The 27,458-nt window shown below is 43.1% G+C and overlaps 1 protein-coding gene across 4 annotated transcripts in view; it reads right to left on the bottom strand.

Annotated features, from left to right (window-relative positions):
- The window catches only part of WASHC5 (WASH complex subunit 5), a 106,742-nt gene that overhangs the window by 63,128 nt on the left and 16,156 nt on the right, over positions 1-27,458 (bottom strand). For all 4 annotated transcript variants that reach the window (XM_060201575.1, XM_016195015.2, XM_060201593.1 and 1 more), the window contains exons 7-12: positions 27,076-27,228; positions 25,022-25,135; positions 22,828-22,999; positions 18,838-18,965; positions 6,174-6,303; positions 3,048-3,160 (exon numbers count right to left, since the gene is read on the bottom strand). In XM_060201575.1, the coding sequence (XP_060057558.1) occupies positions 3,048-3,160; positions 6,174-6,303; positions 18,838-18,965; positions 22,828-22,999; positions 25,022-25,135; positions 27,076-27,228 (810 nt within the window). The remainder of the gene's footprint in view (positions 1-3,047; positions 3,161-6,173; positions 6,304-18,837; positions 18,966-22,827; positions 23,000-25,021; positions 25,136-27,075; positions 27,229-27,458) is intronic.

Raw genomic sequence — 27,458 nt, 5'->3', positions numbered from 1 at the left:
AATGTGATGACTAGATAGAAAGATAGGGAAAGATGTAGAAAAATTGTGAGGAGATGGTGGAGCCTGGCAGAGCTTAACCTCCAGGTAAATCTCTCTCTCTATAGAGGGGTGGAGCACAGGGGGACACATAAATCTCACAAGGTTGGCGGCCATGTAAGTCTTCCCTCCCCCACAAAAACATCCTACATCTTCCCATCTGAGCATGGCATTTCTTAAAAACATTTAAGCCTGCTCCACTCTAAATTTCCTATACTGTGGCCATTAGATATAAGGAAAGGGGGAGATGCTGGCAAATTGTGCAGATGCAGTCACATCTGCTATGTTGTCCCCTCAGGCTATTGCTAATTCCCACGAGAGTTGGGACATTCTCGAGAGTTGGGACATTCTCGGAGAGCCTATTACGCCATGTTGTGCCCTCAGGGCACTGTCAATTCCCCTCAATAGTTGGAGTGCTTTGGTTACTCCTCCCCCTTCCCATTCCCGTGAAAGTTATTATCCTACCCTGGAGTGCTATGGTTACTCCTCCCCCTTCTCATTCTCACGAGAGCTATTCCCATAAAAGCCCATCTTATTCCGTACCTTGCTCTCTTGCCCGCCTTTCACTTCAGTGATTAGACGCAGGGAAGGTTGCTGTGCAAGGCGGCCATTTTTGCTACCTCCACATGGCCCAAACTGTTGCTCTCTCACCCAACTCTGAGGTGCCAGCGCAAATAAAGGATTGTGTTCCCTTTATGCTCCAAACCTCCTTTTTCTGCGTCCCGCCGCCGCCGCAAGCGACACCCCCTTTATAATATTTTCTAGAAGGTGAGAGGTATCAGGGAAATATAAAGGACGGAGAAAGAAAGAGGGGAGAAGTGAAGAGAGACACCTACAGAAATGTTCTAGCACTTGTGAAGCTCCCCCTTGCAGCCACAGATGGGTGGGTTTGAAACTGGATCCTTGTCCATGGTAATGTGTGAATTCTACCAGGTGAGAGTCCTTTGTCCCTGTATGTTGGTATGCTTCTAATTCTGCTTCTAAAACCCCCTTCTGTTTCATTTGGTTTAATCCCCCCTGCTTAATACTATTCTATTTACATAACTAAGCACCGGTATGCCTGTATGGGATTGGTTTGATCCCACTCAAAGCTGCGGTCTATTTACATAAATCATTAACTATGCACCACCCTCCCTCCAGGGCATTGGTGGTTCAGTGGTAGAATTCTCACCTGCTCTGCCCCCTCTCCTTGTCACACCCTGATTTTCACCAGTCACTTTTCTCTCCACTCTCTCTACGTCACATCCTGTTCACACCCTACTTGGAAAGTATATATAAAGGCAGGATTGTTCATTTTAGTTAGTTTAGCTTAGCATGGATTAGATTGTGTTGCGTCCTGCATGAATAAAGAGATACTGCATACAGCCCAGCCATGAGTCTCTGGTCATCTGTCTCCCATCAGTGAAGCTCAGCCTGACATCTCTACATTATTATTTTAACTTAAAAACTAAATTTTGAAATTTTAATGCTTATAATTAAAGGGGCCTAGCATACATGTCATGTCAAAATATAAAAAAGCTTTCAAAATACACGAAGTTGTTGATAGCTGTAGTATAGATAAGAAAACCCAAACAGCAATAGAATAGAAATGGTTGGGTAGGGGTAGATAGCATAATGGCTATGTAAAGAGACTCTAACACCTGAGGCTCCAAAGTCCCAGGTTCAATCCTCTATACCACCATAAGCAGAGCTGAGCAATATGCTGGTAAAAAATGTCCAGGTGGGTGACCAGGACTTACAGTGGGTGAGCGCTGGACTCTCAGGTGTGGGGTCCTAAGGACAAACCTCAGCACTGCATGCCCCAGAGTGACAAAGAAATCTTGTCTTCTTAAATTTTTTAAGATTTTACTTGACAGTACAGAAAGAAAATGAAAAGAAACAGCAGAGAAAGGGAGAGAATGGAAGAGCGACACTTGGAAGCCTGCTTCACTGCTCTTGAAGCTTCCTTTCTGCAGGTGGAGACTAAGGGCTTGAATGTGGGTCCTGGCACATGGTAACACATGCATGCAACCAGCTGCACCATTGCGTGCACCCCCCCTTTTTAAGGTAAGCAATTGTCCTATAATGATGAGGAACTTTGTGTGTGCTAACACTGAAGTATTATACTTGCACAAATAAGGAGTCCATAAAAAAAGTTTTCACTACAGACCTAAAAGTATACAGTTATACCAGAAAGAAAGAATTCTTGATAAGTATAGATGAGCCAGTTCAACTGAAGTAACATCATTCTTTAAATATAAAACTGAAGGCCAGGTGGTGGTGCACCTGGTTAAACGCACACATTACAGGCGCAAGGACCAGGTTCAAGCCACTGGTCCACACCTGCAGGGGGAAAGTTTCAAAGTGAAGTAGGACTGCAGGTGTTTCTGTCTCTTTCTCTCAATCTCCCCCTCAATTTCTCTCGGTCTTTATCAAATAAATAAATATTTTAAAAATAAAAAAATAAAAATTAAACATAAAACTGGTACTGGGGGTACTTTAGTTGATGTGTACGATGTTCCCATAAGATCAGCTGGGAAATATTAAGCAACAGTTAAAAATCACTTGGAAAGATGCTATCACTTAGCAAAGGTAAAAATTGGGTAGTTTGTGTCCTTTATTCTGATTATTTTTCATTTTAAACTTAAACATACAACTAAAATGTTATGAGTGTGAAGGTATAATGATTAATTTACTGGCATAATAAATTTTGGGTGGATAAAAACACTTTTTTTAAGAGAAGAAAAATAAATACTTTTTCACTTTTTATTACAAATTCCCCAGTATTTCTATATTGTTTTCCCAAGACTACATGCTTCCACAAATTGGAATATCATACCTTTTTCACTTCATTATCTTCTTCATGCTAGTCGTTTAGTTATCTTATACACTTTAATTCACTAGGTACTATTACAATGAGCAAATCCATACAGATTTTGCTTCTGATGAAAATGCTCTATAGCTATTGTCAGGAGCAGGTTCTTGGTATGCCAAAAGTTATGATTCAAAAAGCGTCATTTAACTTTCCTTACCTCCTCCAAAGCTTGTATCAGTTGTACAGTTTTCCTGCCTGCAGCAGTAGAATCATCATAATTTAAAGACAGTATTTGTTTTGAGATCTCTCTGAACCAAGCTTGAAGATTTTCTGTTAATACAAAAGAAGGAAATACTATTGAAATTCAACAAGTCCAACAGCTGTGTTTTTATTTTATTTATTCCCTTTTGTTGCCCTTGTTTTATTGATGTAGTTATTACTGTTGTCGTCATTATTGGATAGGACAGAGAGAAATGGAGAGAGATGGGGAAGACAGAGGTGGGAGAGAAAGATAGACACCTACAGACCTGCTTCACTGCCTGTGAAGCTACTCCCCTGCAGGTGGGGAGCTGGGGGCTCAAAATGGGATCCTTATGCCAGTCCTTGTGCTTTGTGCTACCTGTGCTTAACCTGCTGCGCTACCGCCCAACTATATAACACATAGCTGTGGTTTTGAGGTAATGTAAATGATCCTTTACTCAAGAGTTTTTACTGTGTTCATAACTCAGCTCTCAGGAATTCTTTAAACAATTCCAAATGAATGCTTTGGACTAGTAACTTAGTAGGAGAGGCTCTACTTCATTTTTTAAAAATTTAAAGTGGTCTGGGAGGTGGTGCAATGGATAAAGCATTGGATTCTCAAGTGTGAGGTCCTGAGTTCAATCCCCAGCAGCACATGTACCAGAGTGATATCTGGTTCTCTCTCTCTCTCCTCGCCTTTCTCATTAATAAAAAATAATAAAACATTAAAAAATAAATTAAAAAATTTTATGGGGGGGTTAATGGTTTAAAGTACAATTATTGACATGTGGGTAAAATTTCTCCATCTTACCATCACAGTGTCTGTCACTCTCACCCTGGTCTAGGTCCTTTCCCACTACATCAGGCACTAAGACCCCCAAGTGTCCCCTTCATCCCCAACCACCTCCCCAGAGACCTTTGCTTTGGTGCAATATACCAAGCCCAGTCCAAGTTCTACTTAGTGCTTCCCCCTCATGTTCTTGTTTCTTAGGTTCTGCCCGTTAGTGAGGTCATCCCACACTCTCCTTTCTGACTTATCTCACTTCACATGATTCCTTCAAGTCCCATTCATGATGAGGTGAAGGCGACTTCATTATTCTCAACAGCAAGTAGTACTGTGCACACTATATACCACAGGGTTCTCATATATATGCTGCTGGACACCTGGGCTACTTCCAGGTTTTGGCTATTACACACTGTGCTGCTCTCAACACAGGGACACACAGACCTTTGGCGTGGGTGTACTGGGTTCCTTTGGATATGTTCCCAGGGAAACTCCAAAGTTCAGGTGAGTAGTCTGTGCTGCTCTGAACACAGGCACACAGATCTCTGGCATGGGTGTGCTGGGCTCCTTCGGATATGTCCCCAGGGAAACTCCAAAGTACAGGTGAGAGTAGTCAGTGCTGCTCTGAACACAGGCACACAGACCTTTGGCGTGGGTGTGCTGTGCTCCTTTGGATATGTTCCCAGGGAAACTCCAAAGTACAGGTGAGTAGTCAGTGCTGCTCTGAACACAGGGGCACACAGATCTTTGGCGTGGGTGTGCTGTGCTCCTTCGGATATGTCCCCAGGGAAACTCCAAAGTACAGGCGAGTAGTCAGTGCTGCTCTGAACACAGGGGCACACAGACCTTTGGCGTGGGTGTGCTGTGCTCCTTTGGATATGTCCCCAGGGAAACTCCAAAGTACAGGCGAGTAGTCAGTGCTGCTCTGAACACAGGCACACAGATCTTTGGCGTGGGTGTGCTGAGCTCCATCGGATATGTTCCCAGGGAAACTCCAAAGTGCAGGCGAGTAGTCAGTGCTGCTCTGAACACAGGGGCACACAGACCTTTGGTGTGAGTGTGCTGTGCTCCTTCGGATATGTTCCCTGGGAAACTCCAAAGTATAGGCGAGTAGTCTTGTGGTGGCAAGATAGCGTCTTGTTGCCTTCTTTCAGTCTGCTCTCAGTCCTCTGAAAACCCTCTGCCACAGCCTGGGCAGACAACATAGCTTTTCCCCTGATAAATTCCCCACCTTCTTGGGGCTGACACTGAAACTGCACTGACTTCCAGCCATAGGCTCAAGCTGTCCCTTCTGTCATGAGTATCTCCTTGTACCCCTTTTCACTTAGGAAAAGGACTCGGGAGAGAGGAAAGCTGGAGGGGCACAGGGTTCTTAGTTGGGAGTAGGTGATGGTGTTTTATGAACATTCATCACCTGGAGCTGGGAAATTGTACCTGTGTGTCAGCAACTGTTCTGTAAACCATTATTTCCCCATGAAGTGAAAAGTCTGCAGGTTCTCATGTCTGCCACTAGGTGGCAGGTGAGTCAGTGCAAAGAACCAAACACTGGGAAGAAAAGCCAGTGTTAGTCTGAAATACTTTTTGGGGCAGCACCCTCAGTGAAGGTTATTACAGTTACAGATCAGTTCCCACTCCCCCCAGGCTCATACAAGCTGATTAACTGTTTCCCATGCTATGGTGGGTGGTGAATTTTATTTTATGTTATAAGGACAAACTATGAACTTGAGTTTAAGAAACATGAGTTGGCCTAACCTGATAATACAAATATAAGAAACCTGGGGAGTCGGGCGGTAGGTAGCGCAGTGGGTTAAGCGCACATGGCACAAAGCACAAGGGCCGATGTAAGGATCCCGGTTCGAGCCCCCGGCTCCCCATCTGGAGGAGGTCGCTTCTCAAGCAGTGAAGCAGGTCTGCAGGTGTCTTTCTCTCCTCCTCTCCTGTCTTCCCCTTCTCTCTCCATTTCTCTCTGTTCTATCCAACAACAACAGCTATGATCACAACAAGGGCAAGAACAAGGCAACAAAATGGAAAAATAGCCTCCAGGAGCAGTAGATTCACAGTGTAGGCACTGAGCCCCAGTGACAGCCCTGGAGGCAAAACAAACAAACAAAAACATAAGAAACCTGAAATCCAGAGAGGATATTAAGACTATCCAGGGTAGGGGAAGAGAGAGGTGACTAAAATTAAATTTCAGATTTTCACTAATAACACCGTGGCACATGGTGATAGTGACATGAAAAGGGACTGATTTTTTTGGCCAGTTGCCAATTATTTGTACATACACTGTGGACATATTGACTTTTCCTCTTGAGCAATTACCGTTTTTCTCCACCCTGGTGAGGGGTTTCACTCCTGAAAAGACGTCAGCAAGCTCCGTCATCCGCTCAGAGCCCTCCTTCTTGTAATACTCCCATTTGGTTTGCTTTTCTGAAAGCATCTGCTTGAACATCTGTTGAAGAGCCAGAAGAAAGATTTATTGGAGAGATTTCAGCCAGGCAGTCTGGACGAAATCCTGCAGAGTATAAAAATGGACAACTGGGAGTCGGGCAGGTTAAGCGCACATGGTGCAAAGCGCAAGGACAAGCATAAGGATCCCAGTTTGAGCCCCCGGCTCTCCACCTGCAGGGGAGGCGCTTCACAAGCGGTGAAGCAAGTCTGCAGGTGTCTTTCTCTGTCTTCCCCTCCTCTCCATTTCTCTCTGTCCTATCCAACAACAGCGACATCAACAACAACAATAACTACAACAATAAAAACAAGGGCAACAAAGAGGAAATAAATATTTTTAAAAAATCTTAAAAAAACAAAAACGGACACCTAAGGTTGTTACTCCAACACCATGCCTTAAGCCTTGCTACTCTATACTACTTGAGGGACAAGATCCCTCTGCCTCTAAGACACAGTTCTTAGACAAGTGCTCAGGGATTGCAGAGGCTTTAAGATTTCAGATGCTCATATCCTCCCTACTGCTCTACATTCAGAAGGTCTTAAGTAGGCCCACTAAGAGCACTCTCAACGTGAAGTTCAGTTTGGTGGCCACTACCCGAAATCCTGCCTAGTTAACGCCTATGATTCTACTTTAGTCACAGAAGAGTAAATGTTATCTATCTGACTGGATAATAAACTGAATTAGTCTGCCCTTTTCTTATACCTTCTCTGCCTTACAGTCTATTTTCCCTGATAGAATAGCTGTCCTGGCCGTCGTTCTGTTTCACTGGCTTGGAATACTTTGCCAGCCTGTCACTTTGTGTCTGTTTCCTTTGACTGAATATTTGTCTTCAGCAGGCCCAGCTGTGATTTGATGGAATTTGGTGTGCTCTGTTCTTGTTTTTCTAGCTGTTTTGGGAAGTGATCTTGTGTATGCTACTATGCCATCACCATGCCTCTAAATTAATTTGCAAAAATATTTTCTTGCTTGAGAACACAGTCATTTGTGAATTCATCCATACAATTTAAATTGTCCAGAGTCTGCAAATCTCATTTTTTCTTGAAACAAACATAAACATATTGAAGGCATGCCACAAAAGCACAAGGGGTGATTGCTTCACTGGGGTTTTAAGAAGTGAATATGGGGGGTTGGGTGGTAGCACAGCGGGTTAAGTGCATGCACATAGTGAAAAGCGCAGGTGTAAGGATCCTGATTCGAGGCACAGGCTCCCCACCTACAGGGGAGTTGCTTCATAGTTGGTGAAGCAGGTCTGCAGGTGTCTTTCTCTCCTCCTCTCTGTCTTCCCTTCCTCTCTCCATTTCTCTCTGTTCTGTCCAACAACATCAATAACAGCCATAATAATATCCACAACAATTATGAAAAACAAGGGCAATAAAGGGGGAAAAATAGTCTCCAGGAGTAGTGGATCAGGCACTGAGCCCCAGCAATAACCCTGGAGGCAAAAAAAAAAAAAAAAAAGTGACTATGTAGGGCCAGTGAGAGTTCATGTGGAGAATGTGCTAGTTTTATTTCTGGCTGGCTTGACCCAGGATTGAGCAAAGCCCCCACAGCAATGAGAGAAGCTTTGGTGCTGTGGTGTCTGGTGCCTTTCTCTTTCGTAACTGAAAAAGTTGTCCTGGAGGGGTGAAGTCCCAATGATGACCAAATAGGAGAAGGAGGAGGGAAAGAGGAAAGGGAAGGGGAGGAGTAGGAAAGAGGGGTAGGAGAAAGAGGAAGGGTAGGAGGAGGAAGAAGAGGAAAAGGAGGAAGGGGAGAAAGAAGAGGAGGGGGAGGAGACCTGCCTGCATGCTGAATTTTCTCTTAAGGCTTTATTCCATCTATCGGCATCACAATGGATATTGAGATAAGAAGCAAGGATTAAGGTTAGGCCTCATCTGTAAAGATAAGGCTGTGCTGAATTTTGGGGGGCCAGTGGTCAGGTCAGGCAGGATGGATAACTAACAGTAAGCAGTAAGAGGAGGAACAATGAAGATCACTGATAGAGTCCTTTCTATCTGCTTGAGTACTTAGGCTTGGTGAGGACTGTTTGACAAAGCAGAGTAAGAAAACCATGCTCTAGCTCTGACTGCAGGAAAACTGCCTCAAATACTCATTCACAGGTTGAACTTACAGGCTTCCTATCTTATAAAATGGGACTGAGGGATGCCTCTTAAATTAGGAGATGCATCAGAAGATACACAGGCCCTACTAACTAGCATCCTTAGAGAAAAAAGTGACTCTAAAAATGAGTTTTGTGGGAGGTAGGAAATATAGGTCAAAGAACCAAAGTGAAACCTCACAGGTCCAAAGATAAGACTTGCTTCGCTCCATTTGTACTGGGTGGGTTTTGTCCATCCGTCCTACTTGAATAGATAGAAAGGAGCCTCCCAACTTAGCCCAAAAGTTCCAGAGAAGAAGAAGGTGACAAACTAGAGAGCGGGTTTCAGCAGGCCTGATGACTCACCGCTGTCCTCATTTCCACCCAGCACCACTACCTTGTACAACTTTAGGTCCCTAGCGCTCCAGTTTGAGATCTTGACTTCATGTGGGATTTTCTGCTGTTGGGCAACTTACTTGCCTCTGAAAGGCCAGCTTGCTTTGAATGTCTAATAGGATGCCTGGATTCTGCTCTTAGATCTCTTCTGCTTTTTCAAAAGGACTTAACTGTCTCCCCAGCCCCCACTATAAGGAGAACTCCTTGATGGTTGGGGCATAACTTACTCCTTAATCCTAGAACCTAGATGAAACCAAGGTAAAGACTCAATAACAATGCAACATTCAGATAAAAAGATTACTAAAAATAACTAACATGATTAAAGAGATAAAATAGCTGTTCTCTTTTTACACAGTGAGCATCAGACAAGACACTGAAAACTAAACACCTACATTAACATTAATAACCAGCATTGATTTTTTTCCTGAACTACTTAACAGGGGAAAATAGCATCCTCACAAATCTGAAGATAAAGAAACATATATTTTATCACTAACCTGACTAAGGCCAGAGTAAGCAACACTCCTCCCTCCCTCCCTTCCTCAGTCCCTCCCTTCCTCCCTTCCTTCCTTCCTTCCTTCCTTAACCAGAGCACTGCTCAGCTCAGGTTGGTGGTGGTGCAGGGAATGGAACTCGGGACTTTGGAGCCCCAGGCATGAGAAGTCTCTTTGTGTATCCACTATGCTATCTAGCACCGCCAAGTATTAGTTCTAATTAGGCATTGTCGTCTGAGCACAGTTGCTGAGACCACCTGATCCAAACCCCCCAAGGTTACTGGCTACAGAATCTGGGAATTCCCTGGCATCTGTCATTTTATTATAGATAAATTATTCCATTATACATCTGACATGTTCAGAGGTTTCTTTAGGGCAAAAATAACTTTAGAATTTCCTACACTGAACTCAAATACCTCAGAGCTCTGAATGGGTCCCTTTTTAAGGCTAGCTAGAATCATTTTCTGCTGTGCAGATGTCTCCCCAAGGCTCTGCCACTTTCCACAGGGATATACGGTACTTTCAGGGCTTTCCCCAACCAATCCTGTCCCGACACGTCACTCCGGGGTGTTGACCGAAAAAGCCCGCCTACGCTCTCTCTCCTCTCTCGCTCTCTTGCCCGGAGGTGTGGTAGCAGGAGATGGCCATTCTAGGCTGGCTCCACGTGGCCTGAACTGCCACGTTCCCACCGCAACCCTGAGGTCCCCGTGCTAATAAAAGATTGTGTTCCTTTTCTGCTCCAAATCTCCTTTTTCTGTCCCGCTGCCGCTGCATCAAATGAAACCTGGTGCCCAACGTGGGGCCAACAGGCCCACACTCCTGCTGGCCAGCCTGAGGTCCAGAGAAGCGGCCGCTGGGACATCCCTGCAGCCGCCCCGCCGGCTGAGCCGGGGCCAGTCTGTCTTTGGATGACTGTTCATGCCACCACCCGCAGCTGCCTGAAGAGATGTGGGTCCCCGCCGCAGCCTGAGGAGACGCGAGACCCCGCCCGACACTCCTGCAGCCCAGACACAGGTAAGTAACAGCTGCCTGACTGTGGCCACCACGTCCCGGCTCGCCATGGGGTTTCTCCCGTTTTATGAGGAGGCGTCCCAGACGCTTTATTCTTTTCTCATGGGACAAGCTCTCTATCTCAGAGAAGCCTTACTTGGGGCTGCACCGTGGGTTCTCTTGTTTATGCAGCTTTTGGGATATATATAAGGTGCCCTGCCAAAAGGTAAAGAGACCTTGAGGCTGAGATAAAAGAGTTAAAGGAGATGGTCTTGGCGCTTAACCACCCTAAGCCCTCTACAGTTTGCCCCAAGACTTCTGTTTCGGCAGACACGAGTTGGGTTTCTCTGGCAGCCGCTTCTCCAGCGGCTTCCACTTCCGTGACTCCTCCCCCCACTGATACCTCGTGATCAAGAGACCTTGAGGCTGAGATACAAAAGTTAAAAGGGATGGTCTCGGCGCTTAACCACCCTAAGCCCTCTGCAGTTTGCCCCAAGAGTTCTGTTTCGCCAGACACCTGTTTGGTTTCTCCAACAGCTGCTTCTCCAGCGGCTTCCACTTCCGTGACTCCTTCCCCCACTGATACCTCGTCATCAAACCAAGTCCACACCTTCCCGGTAAATGTGGCCCCCAATAAACAGAACCCTCAGGTGTGGCATCCATACTCCTCCAAAGCAATGAAAGAACTCAGGTAGGCAGTGAAGGAGGACGGAATCCATGCCACATGGACCAAGTCCATTTCATGAGGCTTTTTCCAGCACCTCAATACCCCCCAAGGTTGGAGGGACTTAGCTCTTGCTGCACTCCCAGACCCCCCCCTCTACCTGCTATGGGAGGCATGCTTTTGTGATGAATGCTCAAAACAATCCCATAAAAATAGTCACAAACAGCTAGAATGGAATTTTGATGCACTGTTTGGAGTGGGAGAGTTTGAAACTGGAATTCAGAATGCAGAAGCCAAATTTCCAGCTGGTTATTTTGAACAGGTATGCATCTGTGCAACACAAGCATGGGAGAGGTTAACCCCATCCACAGGAGAGGCCTCAGTCCCCATTAACTCCCTTCGCCAAGAAACTGATGAATCCCTAGCTAACTTCATTGCCAGGGTGCGGTCAACCATAGAGAGATTTATAATCCTGAAGTCCGTTCTCTCCTCCTGCGTTCTATTGTCTGGGATGGCATGATTCCCCAATTCCGTCAGGCAAGCCTCAGTCTTAAACACTAACACCCAGATAATTGGATTTTAGCGACACAGGAACTTGGACCAGGCTCTTATGGGGCACCCATTATGACACAGGCTTATGCAGTTACCCCACATAATCAAAACGGGGCCTGCTTTCAGTGCAATCGCCAAGGGCATTGGCGTAACCAATGTCCAGATAAGCCGTGACCCTGCCTCCAGTTAGGACAACCACGCCTCCAGTAAGGGCAGCCATGCCTCCAGTCAGGACAACCCCGCCTTCAGTCAGGGACCCAGAGGCCAAGAACACCTTGTCCTAGATGTCAGAAAGGTTTTCATTGGAGGAGAGATTGTTGGTCCAAGTTTCATAAAGATGGCACATCCCTGAATGGTACAAATTCAGAGCCTGAGATTTTGTGGACCACTCCTGTTTTAGAACGAGGTCACCCTACTATGACAGTAAGGATTGGCAATATTCCTTTTAAATGTTTGATTGACACGGGGGCAGAAAAGATGATTTTCAGGCAAGCAGAGGTTCCCCAGAATTGGGAACTCCTCCCAGGACCCCATTTACACGGAGTTGGAGGGTTGAAATTCGCTCATGTGGGAAGACCCTGAAGAGACTACTGGACACTTTGCCCTTTGGTAGCTGATATTAGCACCAACCTACAGGGAAGAGTTCTTCTGGAATGTCTTGATGTTAGGATATCCACAGATGCCTCTGCAGAGCGTAATACCCACTCCTGTGAGACTAGATCTAATCAGCACCCTCAATACTAAATGCCACTGTTCGTAACCAAACTCCCTTTTTAGACTTGCTTTCTAATGAGCCTGTCTGTGTGAACAGTGGCCTTTGCCTAGGGAGAACCTAGAAATTTTAAAAGAGGTCGTCCGAGAGCAGTTGTCCTTGGGACACATTCATCATTCTCAAAGCCCATGGAATACTCCTGTCTTTGTGATTAAAAAGCGCTCAGGAAAATGGCACCTCCTCCAAGATTTCTGTGCGGTTAATAAAACCATGCAGGTCTGGAGCTACCCCAAAGGGGTCTGCCTCTTGCTTCTGCAGTTCTCACAGGAATTCCAATCATGGCTATTGATATACAAGATTGTTTTTTTCTCTGTTCCCTTGCATCCGCAAGACTGTAAAAATTTTGCCTTCTCTGTTCCTTCTATTAATAACGCCAGCCCTGCCGATAGATTTGAATGGGTGGTACTACCCCAGGGCATGGCCAATAGTTCTACAATTTGGCAAGAGGCTGTTAAATCTGCCCTTTACCCATATATTCAAAAGGGCCTTAATGTTTTTCACTACATGGACAACATCTTAATATGGGGAGAATTAGGTACAGATCTCTGTGCCCTACGTGATTTTCTAATTCCTGCCTTAAAGAAAAGCAGCCTTAATGTGGCTGCTGAGAAGATACAGCTGATTCCTCCAATGTCTTTCTTAGGTTCAGAGATTTCTCTAATGCAAATTCATCCCTTGAAACCTAGTGTTACTTTTCCTTCTAACCTTACTCTTGCTTCTTTACAGTTTTCTTGGAAATTTAAATTGGCTGAGGCAGTATCTTTATCTGCCTACTAGCTGCCTCCAACCACTGTTTGACCTGTTAAAAGGAGACACACAGCCCTCCTCAAAACGTATGTTAACTCCTGAGGCCACCTTGGCACTGGAAAGGGTTAACCAGGCCCTCCAGGACATGCACCTCATTTGATTCTCCCCCTCCTCTCTGGTAAACCTTCTAATCTTTAACTCCAACCCCACAGTAATGGTGGCACTGTGGCAGAACCATGGGGTTCTTGAGTGGCTTCATACACCAGTAGGCGGAGCTCCAAGACTCCTCACTGAGATAGACACATTAGAATTCATGTTTCACCAAGGAAGAAACAGGTCTGTGCAGGTCTTAGGGAAAGAACCGGATTTAATTATTCTTCCTTTTTCCCTCACAGATACAGAGTGGCTCATACGCCATCATTCCCGTTTTGCCATAAGCTTCGTGGGGTTTCCAGGACAAACAGATAAACATTTTCCTTCTAATAAATTGACAGCTTCACCTCTTTTGCCTCTACTGGTACCTAAACTTTTCTATCGAGATCCTAAACCCTCTCCTCTTACAGTCTTCACTGATGGTGGAATAAAGGGAGCTGCTGCCCTTATATATTACCCAAACAATCCCCTAAACCTCTCTTTACTGAGCTTCCTGATAATTCCCCTCAGTACAAAGAACTTTATGCTGTCTTCCTTGCATTAAAAGCTGTACCAGAATCCTTCAACCTTTTTTCTGACAGTGTGTATACTGTTAACTTACTTCCATGGCTTGTTCGTTCTTATGTGAAAATTGATGACAACCCACTTTCCCCTCTCTTGATTCAAATCGCCTCTATGCTGTCTTCGAACCCAACCACTATATGTTCAACACCTTTGTTCCCACAGCCCTCTTCCTGGTTCCCTGTCCAAAGGGAATGCTGCAGCTGACAGCCTTGCCTTCACAGGAACTCTCCTAGTCTCTGTCTCTGATCCTGCTGACTTTCATTCCCTAACCCATGTTAATCTTAAAGGCCTTCGAGCTTGATTTCCTGATGTTCCTTTACCACAGTTGAAACATACTCTTGCTACACGTTCTTACTGTGCAAGTCTCATAAAAACACCTGCTATTCAAACTCTTGGGGTTAACCCCCGAGGCTTAAAAGCCAACGCTCTTTGGAAAATCGATGTCACCCACATACCAAACTTTGGCAAACAAAAATATGTGTTTGTCTCAATTAATACCTTTTCTAAATTTATGTGGGTGACAGCTCAGACGGGAGAAAGCTCTAAAAAGCTTATAAGCCACATGCTTTCCTGTTTTGTTGTAATGGGCTTACCTCTTCAACTGAAAACTGACAACAGGCCTATGTTTACCAGCAAACAATTTAAAGATTTTTGTTTCCTCTTGAACATTACTCATAATACAGGCATTCTCTATAATCCACAGGGACAAGGCATTGTCGAGAGGGCCCATCAAACCCTTACGGCTCAAATATAGATAAAGGAGGAATGTCCCCCTCCCCTCAATATCCAGCTAGCAAAAGCCTTAACTACATTAAATCTCTTTAATATTTACAATAACTCGGACCTACCTCCTATTATTCTTCATTGGCAAACACCATCCATCCTCCCAGCTATTAAGGTCAAATGGAAAGACCCACTCAATAAAATTTGGAAAGGGCCTATTGACCATGGGGAGGGGATTCACATGCGTTTTTCCACAGAATTACTCCAAACCTGTCTGGGTTCCTGCCCACCATGTCCGACAATACCCACATGATGGCACTGCTATCCCTGAAGAACAAGAAATACTACAAGAAGATTAGATGCAAGAAGCATCCTAGGACCCATAATATGACATGGCGGAATCTGGAAAATCTGGCTCACAGAGCCCTCTCTCCTACTCCTTCTCTGGATGTTTTATGTTATGACTGGCCAGTTGTGTTTTGTGAGTGTGTTGTATGATCAAAAATTTTTGTATTACCCATCTGCTCAGAGTACTCTTTTCGGGCTAGCTTTGCTGACGGGAGACAGAGGACTAGGGACTCATGGCTGAGCTGGGCAGCAGTATCTCTTTATTCATGTGGAATGCAGCACAATCTAAGCTAATCTAAGCTAAACTAAACTAAAACTCACAATCCTGTCCTTATAATACTTGCCAAGTAGGGTGTATACAGGATGTGAGGTAGAGAGGGTGGAGCAAAAAGAGATTGGTGAAAATCAGGGTGTGACAAGGAGAGGGGGCAGAGCAGGTGAGAATTCTACCACTGAACCACCAATGCCCTGGAGGGAGGGTGGTGCATAGTTAATACCGGTTTATGTAAATAGACCAGTTTTAAGTGGGATCAAACCAATGCCATGCAGGCATGCCAGTGCTTAGTTAACAGTGGTTTTGTAAATAGAATACAGTGTTAAGCGGGGCATTAAACCAAATGAAACAGAAGGGATTTTTAGAAGCAGAATTAGAAGCATACCAACATACTCTAAAACTTAATTGACTTTATATAAAAATTCTGGACGCAGCCAGTTTCTGGAGATGTCCAGAAATATTCCAAAATTTTTTTTCTCTCTTTTGATTTTTTATATATGTCTTGGTATATATGTAAAGTGCTTAGTCTTAAATTGTGTGAGTAAAGACAGATCTAAATTTGTTTTTAAAATGATATGTTTTCATAACAAAAGTTTTTCTCCTCCTGTGTGTTATAACTGAATGTTTATAGGTATGTTTCGAGTTTGGTAAACACTAACTTAACGGTTAAAAGTGTAACCTTGAAGCTACATTATTACCAGATAAGGTAAAATTAATTTGCTAAAAGTAACTAACTATTTAAGGTAAAGTCTAAATATTTAACGTGACACTACATCCCCAAAACTAAAATAAAATTCTCTATACAGGGCGCTTTTGGAGGGCCCCCTGTAAACTATCTTGTGGAAATTAATCCACAACAGATCTGGCATCAATCTGACACTGTAAATGTTAAAACCATTGTCACTAACATGTGTTAACTCTCTAAGTAACCTGAGTCTGTTTATAGTCCAAAGTAAAATGGTTAAAAAATCAATATATATTTTAACTAAAATTGGTTTGAAGATCCTGCTGTAGAGATTGCTACAAGAGGTCACAGTAGATGACCTTTAAACAAAATCATAAAGATACTTAAACCAGGGAGTCGGGCTGTAGTGCAGCGGGTTAAGCGCAGGTGGCGCAAAGCACAAGGACTGGCATAAGGATCCCGGTTCGAACCCCGGCTCCCCACCTGCAGGGGAGTCGCTTCACAGGTCTGCAGGTGTCTATCTTTCTCTCCCCCTCTCTGTCTTCCCCTCCTCTCTCCGTTTCTCTCTGTCCTATCCAACAACGATGACAACAACAATAATAACTACAACAATAAAACAACAAGGGCAACAAAAGGGAATAAATAAATAAAAAATAATAAAATATTAAAAAAAAAGATACTTAAACCAATTATAATCATTGAGCTATCAATTATAGTAAACCTCTAAATTGTTACAAGTTTTATTTTTTTCACAAGTGATAACAGCTATCAAGCCTCCACATGAAGAGTCATCTGTTCATATGGTCAGGTATTAAACTATAAAAAGTTCCTCCATATAAAAATAATGTTAATTAACAACATCCACGTATTCATCTACAGTTAACTGATGTATCTTGTCTTGCCACTATAGGCCCGCCAAACACCTAGGCTCAATTAAGTAAAAAAAAAAAAAAAAAAAAAAAAAAAAAAAAAAATATATATATATATATATATGAAGATATATCCCCCAATATTCAGTTGGCTAAGGCACCAAACCCCTTCTTCTATAAAAAATTCAAATCAGATGCCCTGCTACCACGGGAAGCAGATTGTTTATGTTTCTTTCACAGGAATCCTGAGAAAAACCATCTGGACCCCTGCACACTCTGACATCACCCACTAGACGGCACGACTACAGTGGCACATCCCCCGAAACCCTAGATGAAACCTGATGCTATGTAAAGAACCTGATTCACAGACTCCAAGGACAGAACTTTTTTACTGCCTGTCTGCCATTCCTGCTTATGCTTTGCCTGTCACGTTTTGGTGATTCCAGCTCACTCTCTACAGAAAAGTGGAATTCCAGCGGCTGACCTTCCTCATGCAGCGTTTCATCCCCTGCCATTTCTCCCCCTAGTTGCCTACTTTGGACTGACACTTCTATTGGACTTGCTGGTTTACCTTTTGGACACTTTACACAATTTTACAACAGCTTCCTTCCCTTCACGCTGCTGGCTTTTCAAAGACTGACCCTGACTAGTTCATAGACTTTGCAGACTGTTGCCTTGAGGACTATACAATGCCAAATAGCCCCTCTGCTTGGCGGGCCATGCCCTCCCACCTACAGGTCCTTCCCTTTGAGGCATGAAACGCCCCCTCATTATGAACCCTTGCCTCCCCCAGACAGGGAACGTTCCTTTGCGCACCAAGCCTTCCCTTGACATCACACTGGCTCTTACTGTTCCCCTACTTGTCCTTTCATATTTTGTTATATCATTTAGGTTTATGCCCAAAAGGTTTCTGCTCACCTGTACACTACTATTCCTCTGTCACAGATAGTTTTTTACAGACATTGAACCATCTTAATTTGATGACTAGACAGAAAGATAGAGTAAGATGTAGAAATATTGTGAGGAGATGGTGGAGCCTGGCAGAGCTTAACCTATGAGTCCCTCCATATAAGTCTTTCTCTCTCTAAAGAGGGGTTGAGCACAGGGGTACACATGAATCTCACAAGGTTGGCGGCCATTTAAACTTTCCTTCCCCCACAAAAACATTCTACATCTTCCCACCTGAGCACGGCATTCCTTAAAAACCTTTAAGCCTGCTCCACTCTATACATTTCCTTACTGTGTCCATTAGATATAAAAGAAAAGGGGGAGATGCTGTGCAGATGTCTTCCCAAGGCTCTGCCACTTCCCACAGATATATGGTACTTTCAGGGCTTTCCTCAACCTATCCTGTCCCGACACGTCACTCCGGGGTGTTTACCTAAAAAGCCCGCCTACTCTCCTTCCTCTCTTTCCCTGCGGTGCGGTAGCAGGGGATGGCCATGCTAGGCTGGCTCCACGTGGGCCGAACTGCCGCGTTCCCACTCCAACCCTGAGGTCCTTGCGTGAATAAGATTGTGTTCCCTTTCTGCTCCAAACCTCCTTTTTCCGTGTCCCATTGCCACCGTGTCAAACGACATTTTTCAATGGATTTTCATGACTTTTGAGGTTAAGGCAAATTCTGCAAGGCCAGCCCTGAGCAGGCACTTGCCTGCCTCCCTGCCTGCCTTTCTACCACATTTTGCTACTTCACTCCTCCAGTTAGCTGGTCTTCCAGGTCCTCAAATCAGCCATGCTGTTCCTCACTCAAAGAACTTGGGCACACTGTTCCTCTTTTGAAAACATCCTCAGTCATACTTCTCATCTTAGCTAGCTCTGATAGGTCTCCTCAGAAAGCCTCGCTGCTCTTCTCACGGGAGGTGTACAGGCTAGAACAGTGCAAAAGTCCATGTCCTTTGCTTTAAAACATGCCTCTCTGTATCTAGATTTTCATGACTGTGGCTTTCTGATTAATGTCCACATTCTCCATTAGACTGATTTCCACAGTCTGGTGGATTTCCCCTGCTTCACTATACTGCTAATGGCAGCAGACAGCAAATGTTTAAGTATTTAATTCTGTTCTTTTTCTAGAGGAACTATTTCAGAAAACTAGAATCTGTCTCACAGATACAGCTATTATATCCAAATTACTTAAATGCTTAAAATAAAATTTTCAAGGGAAAAAAAAAAGCCCTTGAAACTGATAATCATTCAGTGTCATTTAATGTATATACATTTTTTTTTTTTTACCTCTTTGAGTATAAACTCAAATTGTGCAGTATCCAACAGCAACTGAAAGAGGATCTTAGGAGTGTACCTAGAATCTGTTAAAATCTGGTCCTTGATTTGACGATGGCGTTTGCTGTTTGGGTCACAGGCTAGAAATAGGAAGAAAGGGGGTTCTAATTTATTAAATGTTAAAAAAAACTCCACCTAATCTGTTAAGTATAAAATGAATTCTTAACTACTTCCCATTCACTATAAGCACTTAAAAAGCCATAGGTAAAATGTCTACCAAAGGAAGATGATAAATCAATACGAGCACATCTATGCTAAGGCACAATACAAGTCTACCAATAAAAGATGATAAACTAATTCTAGCACTTCTACATTAAGGCACAATACAATTATACCAATAAAAGATGATAAATTAATCTGAGCACATCTATGTTAAGGCACAATACAATTCAAATGTTAAATATGATCATGGGATCTGACATGGAGTGTTAGCCATGATGCACTAGGTGGGAAAAATAAAGGAAGCTGCAGGGCAGTGTTTTCAAATAACATAAGAATCTTTAGATTGTTTTTTGTCAAGAGTGAATGGGTTGGGTCTTCTACTGATAGCACTGTGATAGTAGGAGACATCCTTAGCTCCTGCCTGACTGGTTTAAACATGACCTCTACCACTTACAAGTGGACAAGTGTGCAAAACAGAATGAACACAGAGGGCCTGGGACTGCCATTCAGTAGCCTGAATTCATGTAGAGGCCCCACCACTCAGGAATTGATACTCATGGCTCACTGAGCCTTGTCTGTTTGCACAATGTGATTTCTGATGAAGGGCTACTTTCCTTTGTGCGCTCCAGCCTTTCAGTACATTCTAAGCCGGAGTCCGACCAGTCCCTGATACAATCTGGGGCACCCTGTTTCTAACAAGCCTCTCTTGCGGCAAGTACTCACATGCTGTTTTATCAGTACCATGCTGGGGGGATGGGATGTCATGTGGGACTACTGTAGAGCATCCTTGGAAGCTCTGGCTGGCCTCTGATTCTGCCCTGTGAACCATTTCTCCTTTGCAGAGTTTGCTTTCTGCCTTTTTGCTGTAATAGTTTACAGTCATGTATTTGCTCTATCTGCTGAGTGCTGCCAGTAAATCTTTTTGTTAGTGATTTAATACTGATTTTCAAAATCATGAGATAACAGGGGTATAACCCTGCACTGCTCCCACCTAGCAAATTTTTAAGCTTCGTACGCTCTCCAGGAGCTGACACAACAGGGAAATCAGGTTCCAACCACAGACATGGGATACTTCCAAAGACAAAGGGTGACACCTGGCATCATTCTGCTCTTTCCTTTTTTTTTTTTTTTAAATGGCCTAGGCTCTCCCTGAGCCTGGAGGGCATTATTTTTTAAAATCTTTTTATTTACTTATTTGTTATTGGATAGAGACAGAGAGAAATTGAGAGAGAAGAGGGAGATAGAGAGGAAGGAAGAGACACAAAGAGACACCTGCAGACCTGCTTCACCGCCTGTGAAGTTTTCTTTCTTTTTTTAAAAAATATTTATTTCATTTTTGTTGCTCTTGTTGTTTTATTGTTGTAGTTCTTATTGATGTCATTGTTGTTGGATAGGACAGAGAGAAATGGAGAGAGGAGGGGAAGACAGACAGGGAGAGAAAGACAGGCACCTGCAGACCTGCTTCACTGCCTGTGAAACGACTCCCCTGCATGTGGGGAGCTGGGGGCTCGAACTGGGATCCCTATGCCAGTCCTTGTGCTTTTCGCCATGTGCACTTAACCCGCTGGGCTACTGCCCAACTCCCCATTCTGCTCTTTTCAAAGACCTCAATGGGATAGCAGGAACTCAAAGCTTTGTGGACTACCCTCTGTGTGCCACATGGTAACTGAATCATGCCATGGTCACTGAATCAGGTAGTGACTGATCCAGGAACAAAATACCTGCTTAGTCTATCAGCTGCCAAGCCAAGTCATTTCAAATAAAATAAGACACTTGTTAAAAGAATGTGGAATATACTCGTGCTGAACTGCAAGTCACTGAAAATGATTAATGATGCCAACTAGTCATCTAGGTGATAACAGGAAAACAGGATAAGTAGGATTATTTGTGAGAAAAAGCTACCTGAAAATGAAGTAAACAAACAAACAACCAAGACAACAGATAAGGTAAAACAAATTCCTAAGGCACAAGGTTCTAGGTAGTTGCTCTAATGTCCTAGATACACACCACTGCTGTTCTAGCTCTGCCAGCATTGTAGTAACCATGCAGGAGAGTGTGCTGGGGTGCTTCTGGAGTGCTGGTGACAGCAGTGCTTGTGAAGGTCATTTCTACAGTGATTACTTTTTTAAAAAATCACTTTATTTTTGATAGAGACAGCCAGAAATCGAGAGGGTAGGGGGTGATTGAGAGGGAGAGAGACAGAGAGACACCTGCAGCCCTGCTTCACCACTTGTGAAGCTTTCCCCTGGAGGTGGGGGCCAGGGGCTTGAACACAGGTCCTTTGTGCACTGTAACATGTGTGCTCAACCAGGTGCGCCATTACCTGGCCCTGTTCTACAGTGATTTCTAAGGTACTCTACCAGGAGACTCAAGACAACTTGGAACCCGACCACATTTTCATGGGAATCATGAACTTCCAAACTTCCTGGGAGAATATGTACTGGGACAAGTGATAGTGACCATGTGGAAATAATTTTTTAGGCCGAAAAAGTAACAAACAGAACTCCCCAGGAGCTCCACTTGTCTTTACACTAATCCTAATTCAACAAGACACCTTCTATTACTGATCCGTCTTCATTTTTGGATAGAGAACACCACTAGTCAGCCACAGGTGATTAATTTTGCAGTCATGGTATTCATGCTTGGTTTGGCTCTAGACCCTCTCTCTAAGATCTGACCTTCAGGAATTCAAACTCAGAAAACTCAGGAAACTAATCTTGCAAGCACGGTGGCCTTGCGGTCAAGGCTCAGTAGCTGGCAAGCATGGCATAGCTGATGCTGGCTACAGGTGTTTCTTCAGCAGCTGTGAGGCACCGTGGCAGCATCGTAAGCTTGGTGAAATGCCTCTGAGCTGATGGGAGGAAAATGAGGAAATGCCTTTCTCCCTGCATACCATGACCACACCAAAAAAGCAGCTCAGTAAGTGGTTAGTGTTTTTATGTGTGACTCAACCAGATAGGCAAATTATTGATTTCTGGTAAATTGTGACCTCGTGCAATTGGGTCAGATAATCATAGGATCACTCTGGCATGTATAATGCTGGGAATTAAACTAAGGACCCCATGTTTGAATCCAACTCTTGATCACACCCCTCCAGGCAGCCCAGTGAACCATTTATTCTCCTGTGGTTTCAGAGAAATGAGCGATCTTAAATGGGTCTCCTGGCTAATTCAAGGTGTCAGCACAACTGTGCCCCCCTAGAGCCTCTAAGGGAAAAGTCCATTTTCAGGTCTTTGTTAGCATCCAGAGGGTGCTTGTTTCCTTGGCTTTCAGGCTCTTCCATACAAAGCCAAATCTTCCGTGTGATACCATCTTTCCAGTTCTAACTCTTCTGCTTCTCTCTTCCTGACCTAAGGTCCCATGAGGTTACAATGGGTAATCAAGGATAGACTCCTTAAAGTCAGTTAATCAGCAACATTAATTCCAACTGTTACCTTGCCACAGACCCACAGGCTCCAGGGCTTAGAATACCAACATCTGTGAGAATCTGGGAAGGCATGGTGTTACTCTGCATAGCACAGATCTGCAGTTAGACTTTCCATAGCTGATCCCCACAATCTGGGCATGATCTATACATAATTGGGGCAGATTCCCTGGATATGAGAGGTAAAATTTCTCATACTTCTGCAACTGTTAACATGGAATGACAAAGTTAGGAAGTAATTTGATTCTTATCCAGGGATTCTCTCTCTGCTAACCTACTTGGCATCACAAAGCACATCTTGATTCTGAAAGCCTTTCCATGGACTGACACAGAGGGTCACATTGTTTATGTATTACCTGAGTCTGCTGTGTGAAGCATTAGCCATCGGATAGCAACGTTACAGTCTCTCAGGCAGTTCAGAAGCTTTGGGATATTGTCCAGAATCATCTCCTCCCTTAAACAACCTTCTTTTAGAAATTGCTGAACTTGAGTGTGTACTCTTTCACTGACTGTAGCATATCTGCTTGCCTTTGAAAATTGAAAACAATAACAACAGCAATTTAAACTTTATTTAAAAGAGAGAATGGCTTACTTTGAAAGTATAACACATTCAAATGAATTTCCAGGCACGCAACATTTCTATACAAGAGAAGAACATGAACTACAGTGGATAAACTCAAAAGCAATGATTTAATGTATTCTTTTTAACTGCCATGAGGGTTACAGCTGGGGTTCAGTGCCTGCACAGTGAATCTGCTGCTCCAGTGATAGACCCTCCCTCCCTCCTACTCTACCTCTCTCCCCCTTCCCCCTTTTCTATTTGGTAGGACAGAGAGAAAATGAGAGGGGAAGGGGAGACCAAGATAGAGACAGAGACACCTTTAGTCCTGTTTCACTGCTCATGAAGCACCACTTCCTGCAGGTGCAGACTAGGAGATTGTTTTCCTTTGCTTCCAGGGTTATTGCTGGGGCTGGGTGTCAGCACTATGAATCCACTGTTCCTGGTGGCCATTTTTTTCATCTTATTGGGAAGGACAGAGAGAAATTGAGAGAGGAGGGGGAGATAGATAGGAAGAAAGACAGACACCTGCAGACCTGCTTCACCACTTGTGAAGAAACTCCCCTGCAGATGGGGAGCCAGGATGCTTGCACAGATCTGTGTACTATGTGCATTTAACCCAGTGTGCCACCACCCAGCCCCTTGGACTAGGAGATTGAACTTGGGTCTTTGCATATGAAAGCTCAACGGTGCACCAGCACCTGTCCCTCCTCCCTCAACTTTTTTTTGCAAAGAGATTGATCTTAGATATTAAGAGAATCATAAGTCCTAGTCATGTGATAAAATATTGGTGTGAGTTTGGATTTAACTTCTGCTTATTAGTTTCTGTAAATATAAATTATAGGACTGAATCACATGTTATTCTTTGACCTCTTCCATTTTTAACTTGGACAGAAAAGAAATGGAGGTTGAAGCTCAAAATGCCTGTTTTTCCTGTAATTACTCAAAATGCCTGTTTTTCCTGTAAGGAAGCAGAACAGGAATACTCAAGAGACTACTACAGGCATATGAATCTTAAAAAAATACACCTCAATCTATCAAAAGTGAATTTCCAAATCAGTCTTCCGGAATTTGGTCATTTTATTTTACCTAAAGCAAGAATTAAATGTTAAATATTAAGTCAGTAAAGTTGGTGTAAAACTATCAGAAAGTATTTTATCAAGATGATGTGGAAGAAAGGACATTTTTGAGAAGGAATTTGAGTAATGAAAATTAATGTTCAAATGCTAGTAAGTACTGCAAGAATGACCTTTGCTAGTATATTTCTAGGAGACATGCCAAAGTGGAAATTATTTTGTGCATTATTTATGGAATTCAATTTATCTGAATAAAACATGCTGAAGTTCTTTGTTCATATTGTCATTTCCATAATGAAAATTAAGTCAGATAGCAGACCAAGGAACTTTGTTTCCTTATCAACGAGACAAGCTGTATTTAAACTTTATAGAGATAGGTATTTTTAAGTCTTGTTGTTTGATTTGCATTACATATGATAAATAGTATGGTGACAGGCATTTATCTGTATTTAGTTGCCATCTTCAGCATCTATCCTACTGATGAAAACAAGAAGTTCTAGTGACTGGTGAAGGCAGTTTCACCTATGAGGACACGAGAATAGGCAAGTGTCACCTAACCCATCTAGGTTCACCTGTCATGCTGACTGACTGGTCTCAGGATGTTGAATTTTCCACCAAGGCCCAAGTCTGTGCTCAATTTACATAGTAGATTACATCAGGCTCAACCTGACGCTGTTAACTGGCTACGGAAGAAGGGCAAATGTTAGAAGAAGAAGTAGATAACATGAGTTAAACAATTCTCATGATCTTATTCTGAAGTGGAAAAATCCACCTCTCAGGAATTCCTGCACTAAGAAGTTCAACTGGTAACTTTCCAAAATTGCTAACCCTATATTGGAAAATTGCTTAGCTCATTTGTAACCCTATAAAGCAGGTTTTTAGTTGTGAGGGAGTTCTTGATTGGCCACAATTTACCTGTTCTCTGACATTTGAAAGGTCCAGGGTATTGTTTAAAGCGGATTTTGCAGCTTTGTAAGGTTCCCAAGCATCTGCTAGATTAACTGTGATCCCCATGTAAATACTAATTACCTGAAAGAGGAGACAATAATTCAACATTTGTTAAATACTTAACTCATTTTATGGTAAATTTAGAGAAGACACTGCCCAATTTTTCCAGGATAAACTTCAACTAAATGAAAATAAGTATTAATTTTGAGCACTTTGGAGAAAGTGACATTGTTGCTTTTCCAGAAATGACTAAATCAGGTTGGAAGAAAACTAAAGATTTGGATAAGAGCAGTGAGTTCTCAAACATTTTCATCTCAACCTTTACATAGCTGAAAGTTACTGAGAATCCCAAAGGACTTTATCCTCTTCAAATAAGAAGTTATATCAACTGACATTATCATATTACACAATGAAGGCACAAAATTAAAAGTCCATTAGCTCATTTAAAATAGTAACAAGAAATTGATTACATGCTAACATAAGCATTTCTACCATAAAAAAAATAAAAACTTTCCCCAAAGAGTTTATGAGTGGAATGGCATTGTTTTTACATTTTCCAAGCCTCTGTAATGTCTGATTTAACTGAAAGCAGCTGCTTCTTGATCCTGCTTCTGCATTCAGTCTAATCTGGTATCTTCTCCAAGATTCAATGCATACTTTGTAAGAAAGAATGTATGTGAAAGGCAAAGAGTATCCTAATGTTATTCTGAAAACACACCTTAGTTCACGGACACCTTGAAATTATCTTGCTGACTCACAGGTGTCCTCAATCATACTGTGAGAATCTGTTGACTAAATAAAACAAGAGTTCTTTCTTTAGCTCTTCACTCTAGTTTGTATGACTGGGATTATTTACTACTTGAAGTTTTGCCAAGATTTGCCTGCAAAACCCCATGGCCTTAGGAATTACTTCTCTCTCTCTCTTTTTTTTTTTTTTTTGCTGGGAGTGAATTAGTATTAATTTTTGATAATTGATTCTATTTATCTAACAGTTACTGGTCTAGTCCTATTTCTTTTTCCTTCTTGTGTCAAATCTAATTGTATTGTACTAGCATGAAATTATTCCTACTTTAAAAAAATTTTAATATTTATTTATTTTCCCTTTTGTTGCCCTTGTTCTTTTGTTGTTGTAGTTATTATTGTTGTTATTGATGTCGTCATTCTTAGATAGGACAGAGAGAAGTGGAGAGAGGAGGGGAAGACAGAAAGGGGGAGAGAAAGACAGACACCTGCAGATCTGCTTCACTGCCTGTGAAGCGACCCCCCTGCAGGTGGGGAGCTGGGGGCCGGAACCTGGATTGTTATGCCAGTCCTTGCGCTTCATGCCATGTGAGCTTAACCTGCTGTGCTACTGCCCGAATCCCTATTCCTACTTTTTTATAGCTTAAAAAATTCTCAATTTTATTGTATATCTTATGCACAAAGGGCTATACCTCTTTGAAAGAAAGGGAGAGAGAGATGAAGACACTACACCTTGGAACAGGGACATAGCACTCCCATGTGGTGTTAGGGCTTCAGAGTCACACTCATGCAAAGCTATCCCAGTGCGCTATCTCTGACTCCCCCTGTCCTGGAATTGTTACTGACTTAATTCTTTCACGTTAATAATTACAGATTTCAGGCAGGGAGATGCTAACCCCACAGAGCACACTTCTTTACCATGTGAAAAGACCTAGGTTCAAATTCTGTTATCATGTGGGACTGGACAAAGCTTTAGGTTGGTGGAGCACAGCTGTGGTGTCTTCCCCCTTCTTTTTTCTCTCTTTCAGAAATAAAAGAATGAAAAAAATTGGGCTAGGGTATTGTGTATATGCAAAGTTCAGGCTCACGTAAAGGGAAAATAAGATTTTTTTGGAAATTATAAATTTCTTAATCCACTTAATGTAATTTTGCTTAAGTGATTTTATGTCTTATTATTAACAACATTTTGACCTCTGGGTGAAAAGTCAACAACATGAAGATTCAGTCCTCTAACAAGATTACAGGAAAAAAAAGCAAAAAAGACTGAACGTAACACTTGCCCAGTTATCTGGAAAGTATCTGTCTACGATCTCTCTCATTTTTGCTTGGTGCGAGTGCAGAATGGAAGGTTCGAAGTAGAGGATCACGTACAGCATGGCGGCCTGCGTGGCCAGGGCCGTGCTGCGATGCTCTGGCAGAGGATATGCGGAGACCTGCAACACAGACAGGATGTTCTGAAGAGGATGACATACCAACATGCATATACATGTTAAATAAGTGAGCTAGCTCCAGGGTGTATTAGCCTCTCAACAGGCTACCCCTTTGAAGAGTTCTAGAGAGTGGGAACAATTCCCAGACTGGTATGCTAGGGAACCAACAAGACCAGAGCCTTCACTCCTGCCCCAAACCTCATGATCTTCTTTCCGTCCAGCCCACAGTTCTG

Source organism: Erinaceus europaeus, chromosome 1 (genome assembly GCF_950295315.1).
Source record: "Erinaceus europaeus chromosome 1, mEriEur2.1, whole genome shotgun sequence".
In the NCBI taxonomy this organism is placed as follows: Eukaryota; Metazoa; Chordata; class Mammalia; order Eulipotyphla; family Erinaceidae; genus Erinaceus; species Erinaceus europaeus.
Note: the sequence above shows the minus strand (reverse complement) of the source record. Positions and strands in the feature narration are given on the sequence as shown.